We start from the raw sequence: 17295 nt of genomic DNA, 5'->3' as shown, positions 1-17295 counted from the left end.
TTGTAGGTGCGGATGTAATAGGATCTGACCGGACTCCTGACTTTACATGTGACTCCGTGTGTGTGTGTGTGTGTCTTGATTATCTTCAGTGACGTTTACAGCTTCAGGCTGATTTCTTTGTAATTGAATAGGAGAACCACACGATACAGGTTTATACAATGCCCATCTGTGGTCAGTGTGTCTGTCTGGGTGTGTGTTTCAGTATATGTAAGACAAGTTTCTGTGAGACACCCCTTTTCACCGAGGATGATGAAAACAAATAGTACTGCAACAGAGGTGAGAAGAGCTGCTGTGTAGTTTGAAATCTCCAGCAAACTAAAACCCGACACGTACAGGAGTTTTGGGCCCGAGGCAGATGCCTATTTTTAGAGAGTAAAACATTCCGATATTGAAGGGTAAAGTGAGGTTGTGCTGGAATTGCATTGAAAGGGGAAAACAATGGTGTTGCTGTTTGTTGACTTTCCAGAAATGTATTTCCCGAACTAGTTAGCAACTTAGGGCAAAGATGCCACTTGACTCCATACCACCATTTGCTCAGCTGTGATGCTTGCAGCTACATGTCCTGCAGGAAGTGCTGAGAGCCAGAGCTGCTCTGTGGCAAAAAGTATGGGATGGCTTTCTGCATTATGTAGTGACGTTTTTATATTGCACACCATAGACGTTACTGCTGTTATGTCTGTCATACCATCCAACAGCCAAAGAGGCAGGCGTCACATGTTACCAATCTCACAAAAATGAGTACAAAATCATCTACAAGTATTAGCTTTTTTTTCTTTTTTCTTTTTTTTTTGTCCAATGGGCAGAACAAACATCTGTTTATTTAAAGAAATCAAATGAAACCAGAAAATTTCCACATTTGATCTACTAAAATTAGAAAAAACAAAACAAAGAGACTTTCTTTTAAAAATATGATCAACCCTTGATTACCAAACAATTTCTCTTTTTGAACATCATCAACTTAATGTTTGGCCTCCATCTTTGTGTACGATTGAGAATGGAATTGGGTTTTTCCAGAATCAATGTTTTTTTTTCCTTTGTTAGATACGCGCATGTGTGTTTGTGTGTTCATCCCTGACCAGAGTGCAGAGCATGTGCAGGAATGTTAATGCCTTCTTCCTTTGTTATCTGTGCAGACGGCAGAGTGTGATGGTGCATATTCATGAAGCTGCTTTCCTGGAACATGTTAACTACTCCCATGAAATGAAGAGATTTAAATTTAAGAGAAGCAGATAGAGTAGAGCGATACTGTAGATTCTCTCTCTTCTCATTTTGTTTCTTTTCAGTTTTTTCCCAAATCCTATTTCACACATGTACTTTATTGTAGTTCATTAATGTTTTTCAGTTGCAACAGGCACCAAAGCTGGGTGCTCTGGCAGTCAGCCACTCCAGCATGTTATCACCGTTCCAAAAAATCTCCATGTGAACAGGTCACGCAGTCAAGCTTTGCATCTTGAAACCTGTTATAAAACAAGTAGAGGGGGAAACCAAAGTTGCGCCGATGTACACAGCATTTCAGCAGCGTTCATCAAGTAATTAAATTGGGAGTCTTTCTTTATCCTTCAGGAACGCTCATCAAACTTGTTTACGCTGAACTGGATGTTGATGTAAGTTTTGTCCGATTTTGCTGAGTTAAGTCAAACTACGTCTTCCATGCAAGACGGGCTGAGGCTTCAGCCAGATAAGCAGATATATTGTGTTGTTCTTATCAGCCAAAGGCCTTTGCTGCAGATTGTAGCCACCAATCTCACTACCACAGGCTTTTTTCCCCCCAGATATGGCAATAGCCACAGGCTATCAGCATATCAGTCACCACTGTCATTTTGATGACTCACTGTTTTCACTTACAACCAGCAATATTAGTTTATTTTAAATAATCGTGCTTACAGTATCACACAATATTTGAGAGAAGAGATATGAGCAAGACACTTAAGGCATTATTATTTATTTCCCTTACCTGGCTCTGTGTTTAAGAAATGTGTGAATTCTGTGTTTTGTTTTTTTTTTCCCCTTTTCTTCTGGCTTTTTATGGTGTGTGTGTGTGTGTGTGTGTGTGTGTGTGTGTGTGTGAGAAACGTGTATTATAAAAGATAAAGAGGGAGATCCCGTCGAGTGTGGGTTTTTTGTTTTTTTTTGTTTTTTTTGTTTTTTGTTGGGAAATGTGAAGAATGTGTTTGATGTGAAGGAGAAAAGGAAAATGTATACAGATGTGCAACAGAACTGAAGTTGGATTGATCTCTAAAGTAGAGTTTGTGAAGATTAGTGCAATGAATTCTTAAAATTCTGTGAGAAATTACAGAAAAAAATGATTAAAAAAAAAAAAAAGCAATTTGCTGTTCTCGTACTGTAAATGCAGATGGCATTGAGGGGAAAAATACTGGCCACAGTTGAGTAATCATTCAGGCTGCAAGGGAGTGTCATCCATTTATAGTTCACAACAGTTTGTGTTGGTGTGATGTAGGAACACTAAAACAGCAGTATAATGGCAATCAAACAGTTATTGTAGTGTAAAGTTTATATTTTATACCACATATTGCTGTGTTTTTTTTTGGTTTTTTTGGGGGGTTTTTTTATAGTAGAGAAACTGTAAAATAGCAGCTTAAAGACTAGAAATGCAGCTGCCGGTACTTTACTGTAATTTTACAGGAAATGTTATTCCTGTGTGGCTCAGCACACAACTTTTAAATGTAATCGTATTTTTTCGATGGTGAATAGTTTCCTCATGTTACACTGGGAACAGGAACATGCCCAACACAACCAGTGCTGCTTTTGGAAGGTGAGCAGCTGTATTTCATCAGCCGGAGAAGTGCCATTCAGCAAATAAACGGTCCTATTCCTGTCAAAGAAGGAACTCAGTTTCTTAAGTCTCCACATTACCCCAGTCTCGGAGTATAAGGATTTATTTATTTTTCGTTTGTTTCATAGTTTAACCTCTGGTCTCCTGAAAAGTATGACACAAGGAAAAACCAAAGTGCCTGTATTGAGCAATGAAGGTGTCCGATGTCATACAAACAAAAACTCAAAGAATCTGAGTTCGTGCAACACAAAGAGAACCTTTCCTCACCTGTGTTATGATTAACATGTTGCAATACCAACTTGGGCCTTAAGAACATTTGTCAGTCAGTCATAGTACTCATTTCCCAAGTTACAGTTCTTCTGTTTGTTGCAAAACAAAGCAAACACAAAAAGTATCACTTTCCCCGTGCTAGAAGAGTGTTTGGAGTAATATCTTAACCGACAGTATGTAAAACAGCAATGGGGAAAAATGGCAGACGATCTGGTGTCTTTTAATGTGTCACTGAGCTAGTGTGTGGCATTCAGCGGAATACAGGAAACGGAGATAATGTGGCTCTCTGAACCACGTCTGTGTCGACTGTTATTTGTCAAACAGGAGAGCACACCTGGTGTCACCTCTGTGACAGACGGAGGCATTCAGATGAGTGAGTTGTTTCCACCTTCAAGCAAATTATAATACTGGGTTAAGATAATTAAAAAAAAAAAAAAAAAACCCCAAAGTGACAGAGATGCACTCTGTCAGAGTTTTTCTATCTGTGTGACCTGTATGTGAGTTATGTAAATGGGTGTATTGCTGGTATGCTGAGCTGGTGGAATCCCAAAGCACCTGTTTAGATGAATTGGAACAGGATGTAATGACTTAGATTCCTCACACGATGTTCATAAATCTCCTGATGGAAAAAGTGAAATGAGACAAATTTTAAAAACGTGTAATTAAAAATAAAGTGGCTTTTGTTTCAAATACCTTGCCCTTGACTCAGATTTGGAAATACTCGGTAATGACTCTGTTATGTCCTTAACTTTAAAACTGTTTCCATCTTCACTGTGATTCAGGAGGTGGAGCTCTTTCTGTCTGTTTGTCGAAGTCCCTTTTTCTAAAGACTGTCCCAGATGTATCATCATGTGAATGTAAAAGAAAGAATTACCATGTGTGTGGTATAAGAAAAATGCCATGTGGCAGATTAGGCTACTGAAATATATAAATTCAGTCAGGTTTAGGGCTAATTGGCGAACATTAAAACACAATATTGCTATGGTGAAAGTGGTAAACGCTGTAGCTGTATAACGTCATTGTAACTGTTGTTAGCTTGTGGTTGGTCCTGTCGAAGCTGCTAGTATAGTTTATTTGTAGACTTATTATTTCAGTGGCAGCTGGCTCTTATCTTATTTTTGGAAAAAAAATATAAAAATTGTGATGTTGCATAAACACGCTGATTACAGAGGCAATGAAAACTTCATTTTTGAACGATCAATAAATTATTCATCAGGCTGGTTTTTGTTTATATAAATAGAAGTCAAACCTCACACACTGAACCATTATCATCTCATTTTAATCCCACGCCAACTGTACGGGGGCTGGCAAACAGGATTCTTAGGTAACCTGCAATCTAAGTATTAAAGCGGGAAGAAAATCATGAATTATTTATTGATTTATTACAAAGTAGTTATGTATTGAGCTTGGCAAATGTTTTGGAGGAGGGTGAAACGAATCCAAGTGTTGATTTTTCCTGTCGTTCTCACATGAAGGCCTGCAGCCAGATATCTTTCAGAGGCTTGTGGATGATTTAGGTGCCTCTGGTGTCCTCACTTAACACTCGGTGATGTTTTCACTTCAGAGGGTCGTCCTCATTTTTGCTGTAACACATGCATACGGACACACACACTTGCATACACATAGCAGAGGGTAGTTCCTAAACTTGTTGACAGCCACACACACTAGCATTTACACTTGGATACTCCAACTATGCACCAGCAGAGCGAGATCATAAATATAGAAATATTTTGGCGACAGTTGTAGGCAGGGAGGCCCACACCCATACACGCGCACTTGTGCACACACGCGCACACACAAACCACAGTCTGGCCAGCTGCTCTGGGAAGACGAGGTTTTGAATGGGAGTGACAGCTGTGGATTCCTCTGGATGAAGGAGGGAGAAAGGGAGATAGTAGATAGGAAATGTGAGCAAGGAAGGGGGATCAGTTGCTGAAGGAATGAGTGAGTGAGAAGAAGTGGTGGAAAAGGAGAGCGGGAATGACAAAGAAAAACACAGATTGGGATGAATGAAAACTCGTGGGGTGCATCAGAATTCCTTTTTCCTCAACGAACTCCCTGCAAATTGAACCGCACTCTATGGAGCAGAGTAATATCAAAGCTGATCAATATAACCTACCCATGGCCCTAAAAAGTATCCTAGTATCAATATGTGTCTCATTTTAAAATAAATGTATTATTTCAGGTTTGAAAAAGATTAAATAATGAGATGTAAACATGTCCTGGCAGCAGTTAACTTTTTGATGTAGCACACAGTTGAGTTGGTACTCTTAGAGAGAACAAAGAAACACAGAGCGTTCCCAGAGTAAAGAGCATGTGATTCTAACTGTCAGTACCAGACTATTTATAAAGATCCTGTGTTGCACAAGGCTGATTTAGCAACTTCGTGGATTTTTCTTTTTTTGTGAATACACCCCCATGTCTTGTGCTTTTTACTCTGTTTGATTAGCTGTTACTATTGTTGCTCTGTACTAAATGCTAAAAAATGAAATCTGTATTTGCAATAGGTTTTCTGAGTCCCTCCCCCAGTGACTTGGATCTTTCCTTGTAAGACGCTTCGTAAGAACCTAAAAGTCAAGATGAACAAATCATTCTTCTTTTCTTCCTTTCCAAAAATGGAAAAGAAGAAAAAATTAACAGTGTAATCAGGTGTCGCCATGGCCGACAGACAAAACAAACAGCTCCACCTGTGGAAACCAGGAAGGAATTGAACAATCCATTGAAAAAGATGTCGAATTGCTGTGACCAGTTTGCCCCATAGTGGCACTTCTCCCCCGCAAAAAAAAAAGTTATAGTAAGCTTTACAGCTGAGATTTTTTTTTTTTTTTTAATATGCTGTTTAAAAAATTTGTTTTAGTCATTCCTGTAACATGTGTTTTGTTAACATGTACTGACAACAGTGGAGAAAATTTCTTGCACCACTCCTGCTTCCTAAAAATTAGCTGAGATAATGTCCTAAAAAGCCAAAGTATTCCTTGAGTAGTGGAAAAACTAAATGTCCTGGTCAAGTAGCACTGCAAAGTTCTTGAACTCTTTAAGCTGTGTCTGAGCCTATTTAGTACTACAAACAATTGAAATGGATGAAACACAACTTATCTGGGCTGTCAATAGCTGACTTAGTAGTTTTCCATGTGCCTATAACGTGTGTGTTCATTACATTAGTCTGTTGCCTTCAGAGCCAGTGTTAGTCATTAATCTGAGTCGTTAATGGATGTCAGACTCTCGGCTCATTGTGAACAGAAATGGCGATTTGAACCGATCGGGCGATAGTGTCCGACAAAGAGGCCTTCAGAGAAAGCAGTGTTATTCTAATGAGAAACTTTCCAGCTGTAGGGCTCAAGGGCACTGTGGCAGCGTCAGCGTCACAACAACAGCAGGGGGAGGAGGAGAGGGGAGGAAATGGGAGTCTAAACTGAGCTCTTAAACAGGAAGCCACCCTGGTTCTCTCATTGTTGTGTTTTTATAGACTCGACTTCCTGCTGACATGACCGCCCCCGTTACCATGGTTGCAATCCATGTTGTTTATGGGATGGACTTCAAAGATCCCCTGGTGGCAAGACACTAACGGTCACTGCTGTGTCAAGAGTGTGATGCGGAAAATGTGTAGTGTGTTTGTGGGGCTGAAATATGCTTTTAGTTGTACAGAGGTGTGCGCTCGTGAGGATTTAGAACGCTTCCTTTAGTGTTACTACAGATGTGAGTTATCACTTAATTTATGTAGTTCAGATTTTATTTGTTATACTTACTATACTAATTATGATATTCTTAGGACTGTTTTGCTCCAGGTGAGTGAGGGAGTGTGAGCAAAATGATGAAATGAACAGTCTGGTGTCAGAGAGATTCGCCAAATAGAGGCAGAGAGAGGGAGGGAGGAAAGAAAGAGAAGGAGTTAAAGAAAAAAAAAGAGGATGTGGCCGACAGTAAAAGATGACTGGAGGGGAGTGGAGCTCTCTGTCTAATTATAGATCCTGCTGTGAGTTGGCTGAGGCAGAAGTGCTACTGGGGCTTTCACATTGCCGGATATTTACAAGACAAACACGGGTATGTGCCACTGACTTTTTTATTGTTACTTCCATGTGTGTACTTGTGCATGCGACAGTTTGGGTTTTTTTTAAGAGAGAGTACGGTGAGGGAAAACTTGTACGAAATTCACTGGATACCGCGCACTAGAACCCTGCTGTGATGTGTGCGTCTGAGAGTGTGATGACTGACCTCAATCAGCCCAGCTTGTGTATTAAAGAGAGCGGTGCAGAAAGTTAAAGAGCTTCTTTCTTGCGTTGTTTAATTCTCAGCCCTGTGTCTCACTTTTCTTTGATACTGCACTACTGTGCTTCGACAGTTACTACTAAACTTTTTTTAACAGCGGCAGCACAGTTTACGTGTGTGTGTGTGTGTGTGTGTGTGTGTGTGTGTGTGTGTGTGTGTGTGTGTGTGTGTGTGTGTGCGCGCGCTCTTGCTGATCTCACACACAGCAGCACTGGATGTTTATGGAAACTCGTTGAGGACTTGGGAAACTGGACCCTCAGTGCATTATACATCAACCTTCTTCTATTACACACACACACACGTATACTGACATAACCACACACTTGCAGTCCCATCTGTTTGTTACACACACGCACACACACCTTTTATACACTTAAATGGTTTTGGGATGACTGCTCTGGTTGTTTGCACGTGCCAGCGGTTCCTGTGAGGGAATGGTGGCAATATTAATCGAATGAAATCAATCAACATGTGAGATTTTTAGCGTTTACTTCAACTTCCATGTGCCCGCAATACTATGCAGTAAAACCTGCCTTTGACATAGTTTTCTGCTGCTATTATCGATGGATGGTTCTGGTTGAGTCAGCAACATAGAGGAAGGTTTAAAATGCACTTCCAGCATAAAGTTCAGATTTTTGGTTTGGCAAATAAGGAAGTGAGAAGTAGTAGAATTTCAGGAATATACGTTGCACGAGTGTGCAATTTAGCATCGAGGGAATTTCTAGTAGTAGCCTAGTATAGATCAAAAGTCACGCTGCTAAGTGCTGTCATTTGCCAGATTTACATTGCATCAGAAAATGGTGACATAAAGTTTCATAAAGCCACTTCTATTTGTGTCAACATGTGGCTTCAAGAGCTGACCATTTCTCATCCTGCTTCCGATAACTGCTGCAGTGTGTTATTTTAGTTTAGTTTTTGCAGATTATAAGAAGCTGCTTACTTAAGAAGAGCCAGGCTTAAACCCCATGGGTCTGATCGTGCATTTGTTTGCTTTGGATGAAACTGGAACTGTTTTCCTTGGCAAAGCGCTCCAAAGACATGCTGCAGGCTTGGATCAGGAATTCTATGGAGCAAGTATTCACGCGCACATCCTCAAATACCATCACACTAAGCGCACAATGGTTTGACAGGTGTTCAGAGTGTGTGCGCGATCATATTTGACTCCACATTATAAACACAGGTGGATTCTTCTATTACATAAGCTTGAAAAAGCACTGTAATAACATGGATGAATGCCGTCTCAGGCTTAAAGAGAAAGACTCGAAAATCGGAGTCAAAAGGCAGCCTTCTTTCAGATTTGATTTGATTTGATCTCTGAATGTCGTTGAACCTCTGTTAACTGTGCTTATTCTTTCCTTCATCTGAAAGGTCCTAATTTGCATTGGAGTCTTTTTTTGTGCCTGCAGCTCAACAGATACCTTGCGGTAATGACATTTTTATCTTCTGAAATTAGCTGGTGCCTCTAAAAGGTGTAGTGTGATTTAGACACACACGCATGCAGCAGAGAGAAAAGAGAAGGAGTTCTAACTATATTTGGATGTGTGACAAGACACAAAGTGGTTGTGTGCTCTCTTGATTGTTGACTTTATAGTGAGTGGTTCTCACTTGTGGCACTATTCTGGCTGTCAGCTCTCAGTGAGTGAGAATAACTCGCCTTACCTACACGGTGTTAAAGAGAGGGGACCTCTTCACCTTTCTTGTCTGCTTGTACTTTTTTCGTTTTGTTTTGGGGTTGTTTTCTTTTCTTTCCAGTGTTCCTCAGTTTTATTGCAGCGGCTTTTTCTCTCTCGCCCCATTTTCCACTCCACAAGATGGTTTTGAGGAAGAAAGGGAGAGAGGAAAATACCAAGCGAGGGAGAGAACGAGAGAGAGGCCTTTGCATATCCTTGTCTTACCTGTAAAACCAGTCCAGACTGAGCTGTACACCAGTACAGAATAAAAGAATAGAAGAAGGGAGGACTCAGATGTAAGGGATTACCCAAAATCACTTGCTGTGGGAAGGACTCCTTGTCTCTCTTTATCAGTCACACACATCTGGACGCACCCATTTGAATTTCATGTTGTCTTCATTGAGGACATGCACCTAATCTACATAATCTGCCTGATAATTCAGCACATTCCCAACGGTTTCTGCAACTAGGCGAGCAGTATCGTACTGCACCCTTGGTAATTTTCATAATGACACACTGACACTCCCACACGTTCTCACTCGCACAAACACACTCACTGAATGTAAACCTCTCAGTTGAATTTGTCTGTCTTTGTTTCACAAAGAGCTTAGCTGTGTGTCACCGTTAAATCCAAATTTCAAAATAAAACGTAACCTATTACAGTGTTAGGTATGTTGAAGTTTTAATCTTGGCAACAAGAAGTCTTGGAGTTCTGTGCACATTTAAACACACAGAGTAGTTACTTTGTTACCCTTGACTGGAAGATGTGGGCACCGTTTTGTTTTAGTATAAAAGTCTGCCGATGCTGAATGCACGACCACGTTGTTTTCTGAATGTTGGTCTCAGATTTAGTGTAAGGCTAAAAAAAACACATTAACAAGAAGCACAGCTCACTCTCTGGGCAGTATTTACTGTTAAGGAAACAGTACTATCGTTTATATATATATATGTGTGTGTGTGTGTGTGTGTGTGTGTGTGTGTGTGTGTGTGTGTCTGTCACTGGACATAAATAACTTGACCTTATTATATAGTATTTTACTACTTCAGTATATTTCCAAATAATTAGACAGCACATTCTCTCTCTTGACTGTACTTCCTTTAGTGATATAACATATTTTTGGGGTCAGCTATTAAAAATCATAGTTATCAGGCTTTCAGTAAACATTTTTCTCAAATAAATCATTAAGTCGACCTTGAAGACTTTGATGGATGAAAGTCATATTTTAATGGATAGTTAAGATGACCCCGCCCTACACCCCAGAATTCTTTCCAAACTGTCATGTTTACACACAGAAAGAATGGCACACACACAATTACCACGCATTACCAAAAACATAACCTCTTTGGTACTCCTCCGGAACTTTGGGACAAATAAATACATAAAACCCATCAAGTTCCAAATGCAGTGGGGGTTTTAAAATAAATTTAAAATTAGTTTCTCAACTTTCTTTGGCTTTCATGAGTATCATGTTACTAATGCTCGAAAAAGGACCTATTGCTTAAATGTATGTGTGCATGATATGCATGTTATTTTAGCACATGCATTCCCAGCTCTATTTGCAGAAAATAGCTGTGCTTTTTAAATAAAATCAACATGCAATCATAAGCACAAGGCCAAGATTTGTTATTTCTATCTGAGTGCAACATGCAGATGTAATGAAGTGTAACATAATGCCATTCTTTAAGGGAACTGAAAACACCAGAGCCTCGTATTACTGGGAGAGGCCCCAGAGAGAGAGACTTTGAATGATTTAAATGTGCCTGCAGAAGTTAAACCACTACATGGTGTCTAGCCTTAAAGTCATGTTGGCTTCATGGGCAGCTCATGAGGCATTCAACCATGATGACTACTGAGTCCTATCCGGTTGTTCAGTCTGACGTCACTAGCCGTGTCTGGGTCTAAACTCCACTGCAGGTCCATATATCAAACAATCACTGTGGCATTACTGAGAGTTGAAAAACTGTCTAAAGTCTTTCATCTTTAATAAAATGATCAGCGTTCTGCTCTACCTGGTGTAACAATTGAGTTTAACATCCAGGCATCCATGAAAACGGAATTTATGACATTTAACGGAGTTAGAAGTTAGCAGGGAGTTAGCTCGCTAGCTTCTATCTAAATACAATATAGCATGTCCTGACTGCGGGGTTTTGGAAACAAATTCAAACGTACAGCTCTGTTATCACTTCCAGCATAAATGAAGACAGAAAACTAAACAGCAGTGACGTTTGTAGGGTGACTGAAGTTGGGCTAGCTGGTATATAATGATGTGCTGCGTGACCGCTAGCGACACAGCTACGTTAGCATAATATAAACAAGCTAACTTTTTTTCCACTTGATAAAAGTTACCGTGAGTGTTCTCGGTGGTCAGGAACAAATGTAATCGCATGGCAGGATGCTGTAAAAGGACCAAACTTCAGCCAGGAGAACAACTGAGATAATCCATCCACAATACGAGGTTAGTCATTCATATACTGCTGCATGGGCTGGGCTGTAGTTACATCCTAAGGTTTTAAAAACTGAGCTTAAATAAATGATTAGCGGTAATAAAAGCCGAGGGAGGTCAACAGGGATCACTGACTGTTTTAGGAGCTTTTTGAGATCAAATAGAAGAAAATACATAACATTAAACATGTTAACAACACAAAAGCCATATTAAACGCAGACTACTTTAGACCCGGAAGTAGGATTCGTCGCGTCATCACTGAACAACCGGATACTCCAATGTAAGCACATCACAATACTAGAAATGCAGTAGTTTGTACCAAAACCAGTATAATTACACGATTTTCAACCCCCCGAAATACAAAAACAAAATGATTGTCCTGTGTTTAAATAATTACTGGCAAATGTTTATATCTTGTTAAAGGACAAAGACCAGATATTAGGATGGTTGCGTTTACTTTGGGTCTTCATTCACAGTGAGGTTCCACACTAACGGCATGTCAGTGCGAGGCTGTGAGTGTGTGTGTCCTGCACTCCCGTTCACATGGGCTTACCGGACAATGTCTGGTCAGGGTCAAGAGTGCTGGAAATCAACTGATTCCAGTCCCCTGGTCAGTCTAGTTTGAATGCAGAGTAACATGTAACAGACGTTCCTTAGAGGTCTGCTGGATATCAACAGTGTCAAATAAAGTTATAGCTTGGTACACAGATTACACATCAGGGAGTAACAAGTTTATAAAAAACTTTTTTACATTGTATTCTGCTGAGATAATTGCGCTCTACTGCCAAGTGATTTCATGTTTTGTAAGTTCTTCATAAAGACAAGCAAGTTTAGCAACATTTGGCAGTAATGAGGATTTTTCCAAACTCTTGAAATTAATAAGAGAAAGCTGTTTTGTGTGTGTGTGTGTGTGTGTGTGTGTAGGTCAGCATTTCATGGACATCTTCGTTGTGTTTTTTTTAATTTATTTTTTTGTTTTTAATTAATTTTTTTTGACAACTAACTAGAAGCTGCAGGTGACATCACTGGGTTACTCTAGAAGAGAGATTGTGGTTTCCCTGTAGAAACAAAGACGTCTATGTAGGTAAATGTTGGAATAGAGTGCCATTTGCTATTTATAACTCAGGAGAGCAGGGTGACAGACACTGGTGTGTGTGTGTGTGTGTGTGTGTGTGTGTGTGTGTGTGTGTGTGTACTGTGCCAGCCTTTGTTTCCTTGCACGAGCATGTTCTCCTCTACATTTCCTCAGAATAATGACGTTATTATTCTGTGTTGTCATTAAAGAAAATATGTGTGCATAGCCGCCTGTGTCTTTGTGAATGTGTGTGTTTGCCAAGGGATTTCTATTATTCCAGCCACGGCCGGCATTCGGGATGTCTTTCTGCATTTGTAGCCTAATATGGAGGAAGAGTACTGACGATCTAATACAGTAGGTGAGGTTTAATGTTTGTTCTAGGAGACACAGCACTACTGACATCATCTGTCTTCTGTACTGTTGTGTTCATGCCCAGCCTTGTCGCAGATTGTAAAAATAGTCACCTTCTGAAGAAGTCCATGCACATTATGTAATTATTCACAATGAATAAATCATCCATTTACAAAGCGAATGGTGATCAGCGTGAGATGCACAATGTCAACATGGTGCTTTAAATTTCCATCTTCAGTCATTCTGCGGTCACTGTAATAAACTTTAAAAAAGCATCAGCACAGCTTCTTGGCTTAACCAGATAGTTTTGTTGTAAAACTTTAGACTTCTGGCTCGGACGGAATTAAAAGTTCAGACAAAAAAAACAAGAAAAATCTTCCCTCCTTTATTTAAATCTTTTACATTTTCCAAGGCCAACTAAAGGGGCTGGATTGGCTGCTTTTAAAGGTGAGTTTCTGGCCCTCAGGCAGTTTGCTTGACGTTATGTGGTGCACATAAACATGAATGGTCCTGTATTTCATGAAGGGCAGCAAGATTTTGAAACTGAAAGTGTGTTTTCTGACTACATTGAGTATTTTTTTTCTTTCTTTAAACTCCTCTGTTAGCACTCGTGACTGAGGTAACCTACAAAATGTAGTAGCTGTCAGACATGCGGTAAAGGACTTTTAACCTAAACCACAATCTTTTCTCAAACCTAACCAAACAGTGAGAGAAAAGGCAGCTTAAGTGTAAAAATATTTATTTTTATGATAGTGTGGGATTCGAGCTGCAGTCTCCTTGGTGAAAGCTGTTTGACTTACCTGACCACCACCGGCTCCTGGCTCGTAAGGTGGTCTTGTTTTTCAGACTGGAAGCAGATCGTTTTGTTTGCACGAATACAAATAAGATTAATTTTGGCGATTACTTTACAAATTCCCCTGAGACTGTGGCGTCTATTCATTTCCCTTCATGCCCATATCCAGTCAAGTGCTGCTATTGGCATCAGGCCAGGCCACGCTGTGAGTGACATTTACTTCACACTCTGCAGCCCGACATCTGAGCGGCACCCAAGATGATGTCATATGAAGTTATTTCATTGTGCTGTGTGTGTGCATGCACGCGTGCGCGTGTTTGTGCACACATGCAAGTTTAAGCATTAGGCAGGTTTGTGCAATCGGTATTTACTCAAGCCTATTTTGTGTGCAGCTCGTGATTGTGTGTAAATGTTTTTTACTGTACGTGTGCCTGCTTGCTTTCGGAAAGCTTGTTTATGCGTGGGTGGTTATTCAAATGTGTGAATAAATAAACCGACATATGCAGGTGAATGTGTGTCACCTGCTGCAGCATTATCCACATGTGTGGTGAGATATATTTGAATACCTATATGTGCTTACAGCTCTGTCTCTTTTTTGGTTTGAGCCACTGTATATTATTTTATTTATTTATTTATTTTTAGTCATGTGTAGACATTTGTGTCTGTGTGTGCCTCATGGACGGAAACCCCCCACCCCCAAGCTGTTCCCAAGCTGTTCCCTCCCTGGATCTTGTTTTTAGCACTGGGTGAGGCAACCTTTCCCATTGACTCAGCTGTGCGATGCAGATAATCCCAACAGCAAAAAGCGTGTGTGTGTGTGTGTGTGTGTGTGTGTGTGTGTGTGTGTGTGTGTGTGTGTGTCTCGTGTGTGTCTCGTGTGAGTGTTGGTAATGAAAGACCTACACAGATGCCATAAATGCTTCAGGAATGCTGTTTCTACTTGTTGTGTTTACATAAACCCAACTTTCTTGATTCCTGTGTCAGTTTCTTATTATTCCTTCACTTTGGGTCTTGGTGTACTGCATTGGGCATCAGCTTAGGTAGTTGCTGAAGAGCCTTTCATGCTTTCACTGCTGTAGTTTCAAATCCTGTTGTAATTTGTCCCAAGGTTCCTGAAAGCTATTTCAAGCACAGATCTAGAAGGCCCAAATAATTTTGTGCTTTTCCGTTTTTATTGTAAAGCAATTTATATAAAGCCTGCTTCATAGCGACTCCCATGTGCTCCTTGAAATCCTAAATGTTTGTTTTTTCAGCACTTCCCACAGAGCATCAACTGTTCCTCATTGAGGATTGGGCAAACTTTCTCTCTCTCTTCACTTTATCCTTGCCTTTTCCCAGATTCCTCAGTGGCAGTGGCAGTGTCGCGCACATCCTTGCTGTTTCCCATGGATCTCAGGGTGGGAGAGCGGGGGATGCGCCCTGGTTCGGACACGGTGCTCCTCACCCCGCTGCACCCGCCTTTACACCTTTCACCATTCTCCCCACAACCTCGCAGCTCCTTCTCCCAACAACAGCTTCACCAGCAAATCCGGGTAAGGGGGAAAAAACTGAGTAAAACCATAAAAGACTTCTTGGGAAAACTTGTGTACAATATATTTATTACACTGCAGTCTTACCTGACTTTTTGCTTTATAAATGTTGCTAATCTGTGTATGTGTTTGGTGGGGTAGTTTAATATGGAACAAAGGAGGCGAGAGCACGAACATCACGAGAAACAACAAGAGTTGCAGCAGCTAAAGCACAAAGACAAGAGTCAACAGAGTGAGTCCACACACACACACACACACACACCCACACACAAAATTGGAAATTAAACTCTAACTTTGCTGCTCTACAGGTCTCTACAAGACTCCAGCTAATATTTATTTTTTTTTTTCACTTTTCATAAAACCATTTCCACAAATTTAAGAATAATTATGGCCCAGAGTACTAATCATGGCCAGAGAGGAAAGTCCCTGCAAGAGATCATCTTCATCTTTGCTACACAGTGTTTCTTCAATTGCAAAGCTGCTTTCTTTGAAGTGAGATCTAAATATAACCTGAAAAAGTGGAGATAAATATAGTTTTGCATCCAGGCACATAAAGTCCCTGGGTCAATATTGACTTGATCACTCCTAGCACCAGCTGCCACCTCGGTGTGCACACTTACACACAAGAATGGAAGCAAACATAGTCTCAGGCCTAACCGGTGACTTCACAGTGCATTGCACACAAATGCATCGACACTCGGAAGCATACATGCATGTATAGTATTTGCGTTTTATTTATGTATTTATTTCCTGCACAACTATGCAAATAATGTCTAGCTGTGAACACTGTGCTTTAGGCAGGGCTTGCTCCTCCCTTCATGCTGATACAGCTGGTAAATGTTTCTGTGGATTTGATTGGTTGCTGTGGCTGATTGACAGGCGCGGTGGCAAGTTCCTTAGTGAAACAGAAACTCCAGGAGGTGATTCTTAAGAAGCAGAAAAAGGCTGAGCTGGAAAGAACAAACGCTAACTCTCTGACTGCACCTCCTGTCCAATACAGGTAACGCAGCATGTGTGAACAAGCAGAACACAAAACACTAAGTGTACAACACAGTCACATCATAATAATAGTGTTATTCTTTAAATGCACTTTATATCGTGAATTTGAAGTAAAGCTGTACCAGGTGTTTACATGAATGGCTTGATGTGTAATTGTTGTTATGTTGTGTTTTTTGCAGAAAGCTGGGCCCTGACCCTAGCATACCCACTCTTGTTTCCTCTTCAACGCAGCCCCCTCATGAGGGTCCAGAGGGCACGCCGCTGCGCAGAGCAGGTGAAACATTTGACGCAAAATCCTATTAAGGAGAAATCTGACGAATACATATCATGGCGGAAGCTATGAATTGACACTATAGGGAAGTGAAAGTGAGTTATGACGTGAAAGACCCGAAGACAGCCTGGTCATTTATCATTTATCATTCAAATAGCAAAGTGAAATATTTACTTCAGTTAGTTCTTTCAGAAGGGAAGAAATATTGCACTGCTCCTGACTTCATGCCAAAACCGGAGGAATCAAAATCTGTTTAAAAAAATAAAATAAAAAATATATATATATGTTTATTTTGAAAGGTTGTCTCCAACCTTTCTATCAAAAACTACTGAATAATCTTTACTCAGTCCAGAGAGTAAGAGTTCCTGTGGATTAAGTATTTGGTAACACTAACATTTTCCTGTTATGACACATTGTGAACATTTGGGATTTCATTACATGGAAATTGATTCATTTTCAGCTTTTACAGTCAGCAAACAGCATGAAGTAATATTCCTTTGTTCATCTCTTATTCACTAGCGTCGGAGCCTAATCTGAAGGTGAAAAACAAGCTGAAGAAACACCTGAATACCCGCAAGAGTCCGCTCACCCGCAAAGACAGTGCCCCACCCACTGTCAAGCACAGAGTTCCTGATACACTGGGTAACCTTACAGACACACAAATGCAGCAATACATAAGAGCGCTGCATTATTGTAGCCGTAAGCTGTTCTCAATTATTACCGATGCGAGCAACGTTTTTCATTTGTTCATTTTTGGTTTTTTGCCTTGTTTGTTTGTTTTGTACATGATTGTTTGATTGATCTGCTGTGATGTGATTGAAACACAATCGAGC

At 40.4% G+C, this 17295-nt stretch overlaps 1 protein-coding gene across 2 annotated transcripts in view; it reads left to right on the top strand.

Moving 5' to 3' along the window:
- hdac7a (histone deacetylase 7a) overlaps positions 1-17295 on the top strand; it is a 56666-nt gene that overhangs the window by 22181 nt on the left and 17190 nt on the right. For both annotated transcript variants that reach the window (XM_026153494.2, XM_080295313.1), the window contains exons 3-7: positions 15002-15195; positions 15334-15424; positions 16072-16192; positions 16371-16465; positions 16982-17104. In XM_026153494.2, the coding sequence (XP_026009279.1) occupies positions 15002-15195; positions 15334-15424; positions 16072-16192; positions 16371-16465; positions 16982-17104 (624 nt within the window). The remainder of the gene's footprint in view (positions 1-15001; positions 15196-15333; positions 15425-16071; positions 16193-16370; positions 16466-16981; positions 17105-17295) is intronic.

This window comes from Astatotilapia calliptera, chromosome 20, assembly GCF_964374335.1.
Source record: "Astatotilapia calliptera chromosome 20, fAstCal68.1, whole genome shotgun sequence".
Taxonomy (NCBI): Eukaryota; Metazoa; Chordata; class Actinopteri; order Cichliformes; family Cichlidae; genus Astatotilapia; species Astatotilapia calliptera.
The sequence above is the reverse complement of the archived record's forward strand: the minus strand, read 5'-3'. Positions and strand labels throughout refer to the sequence as shown.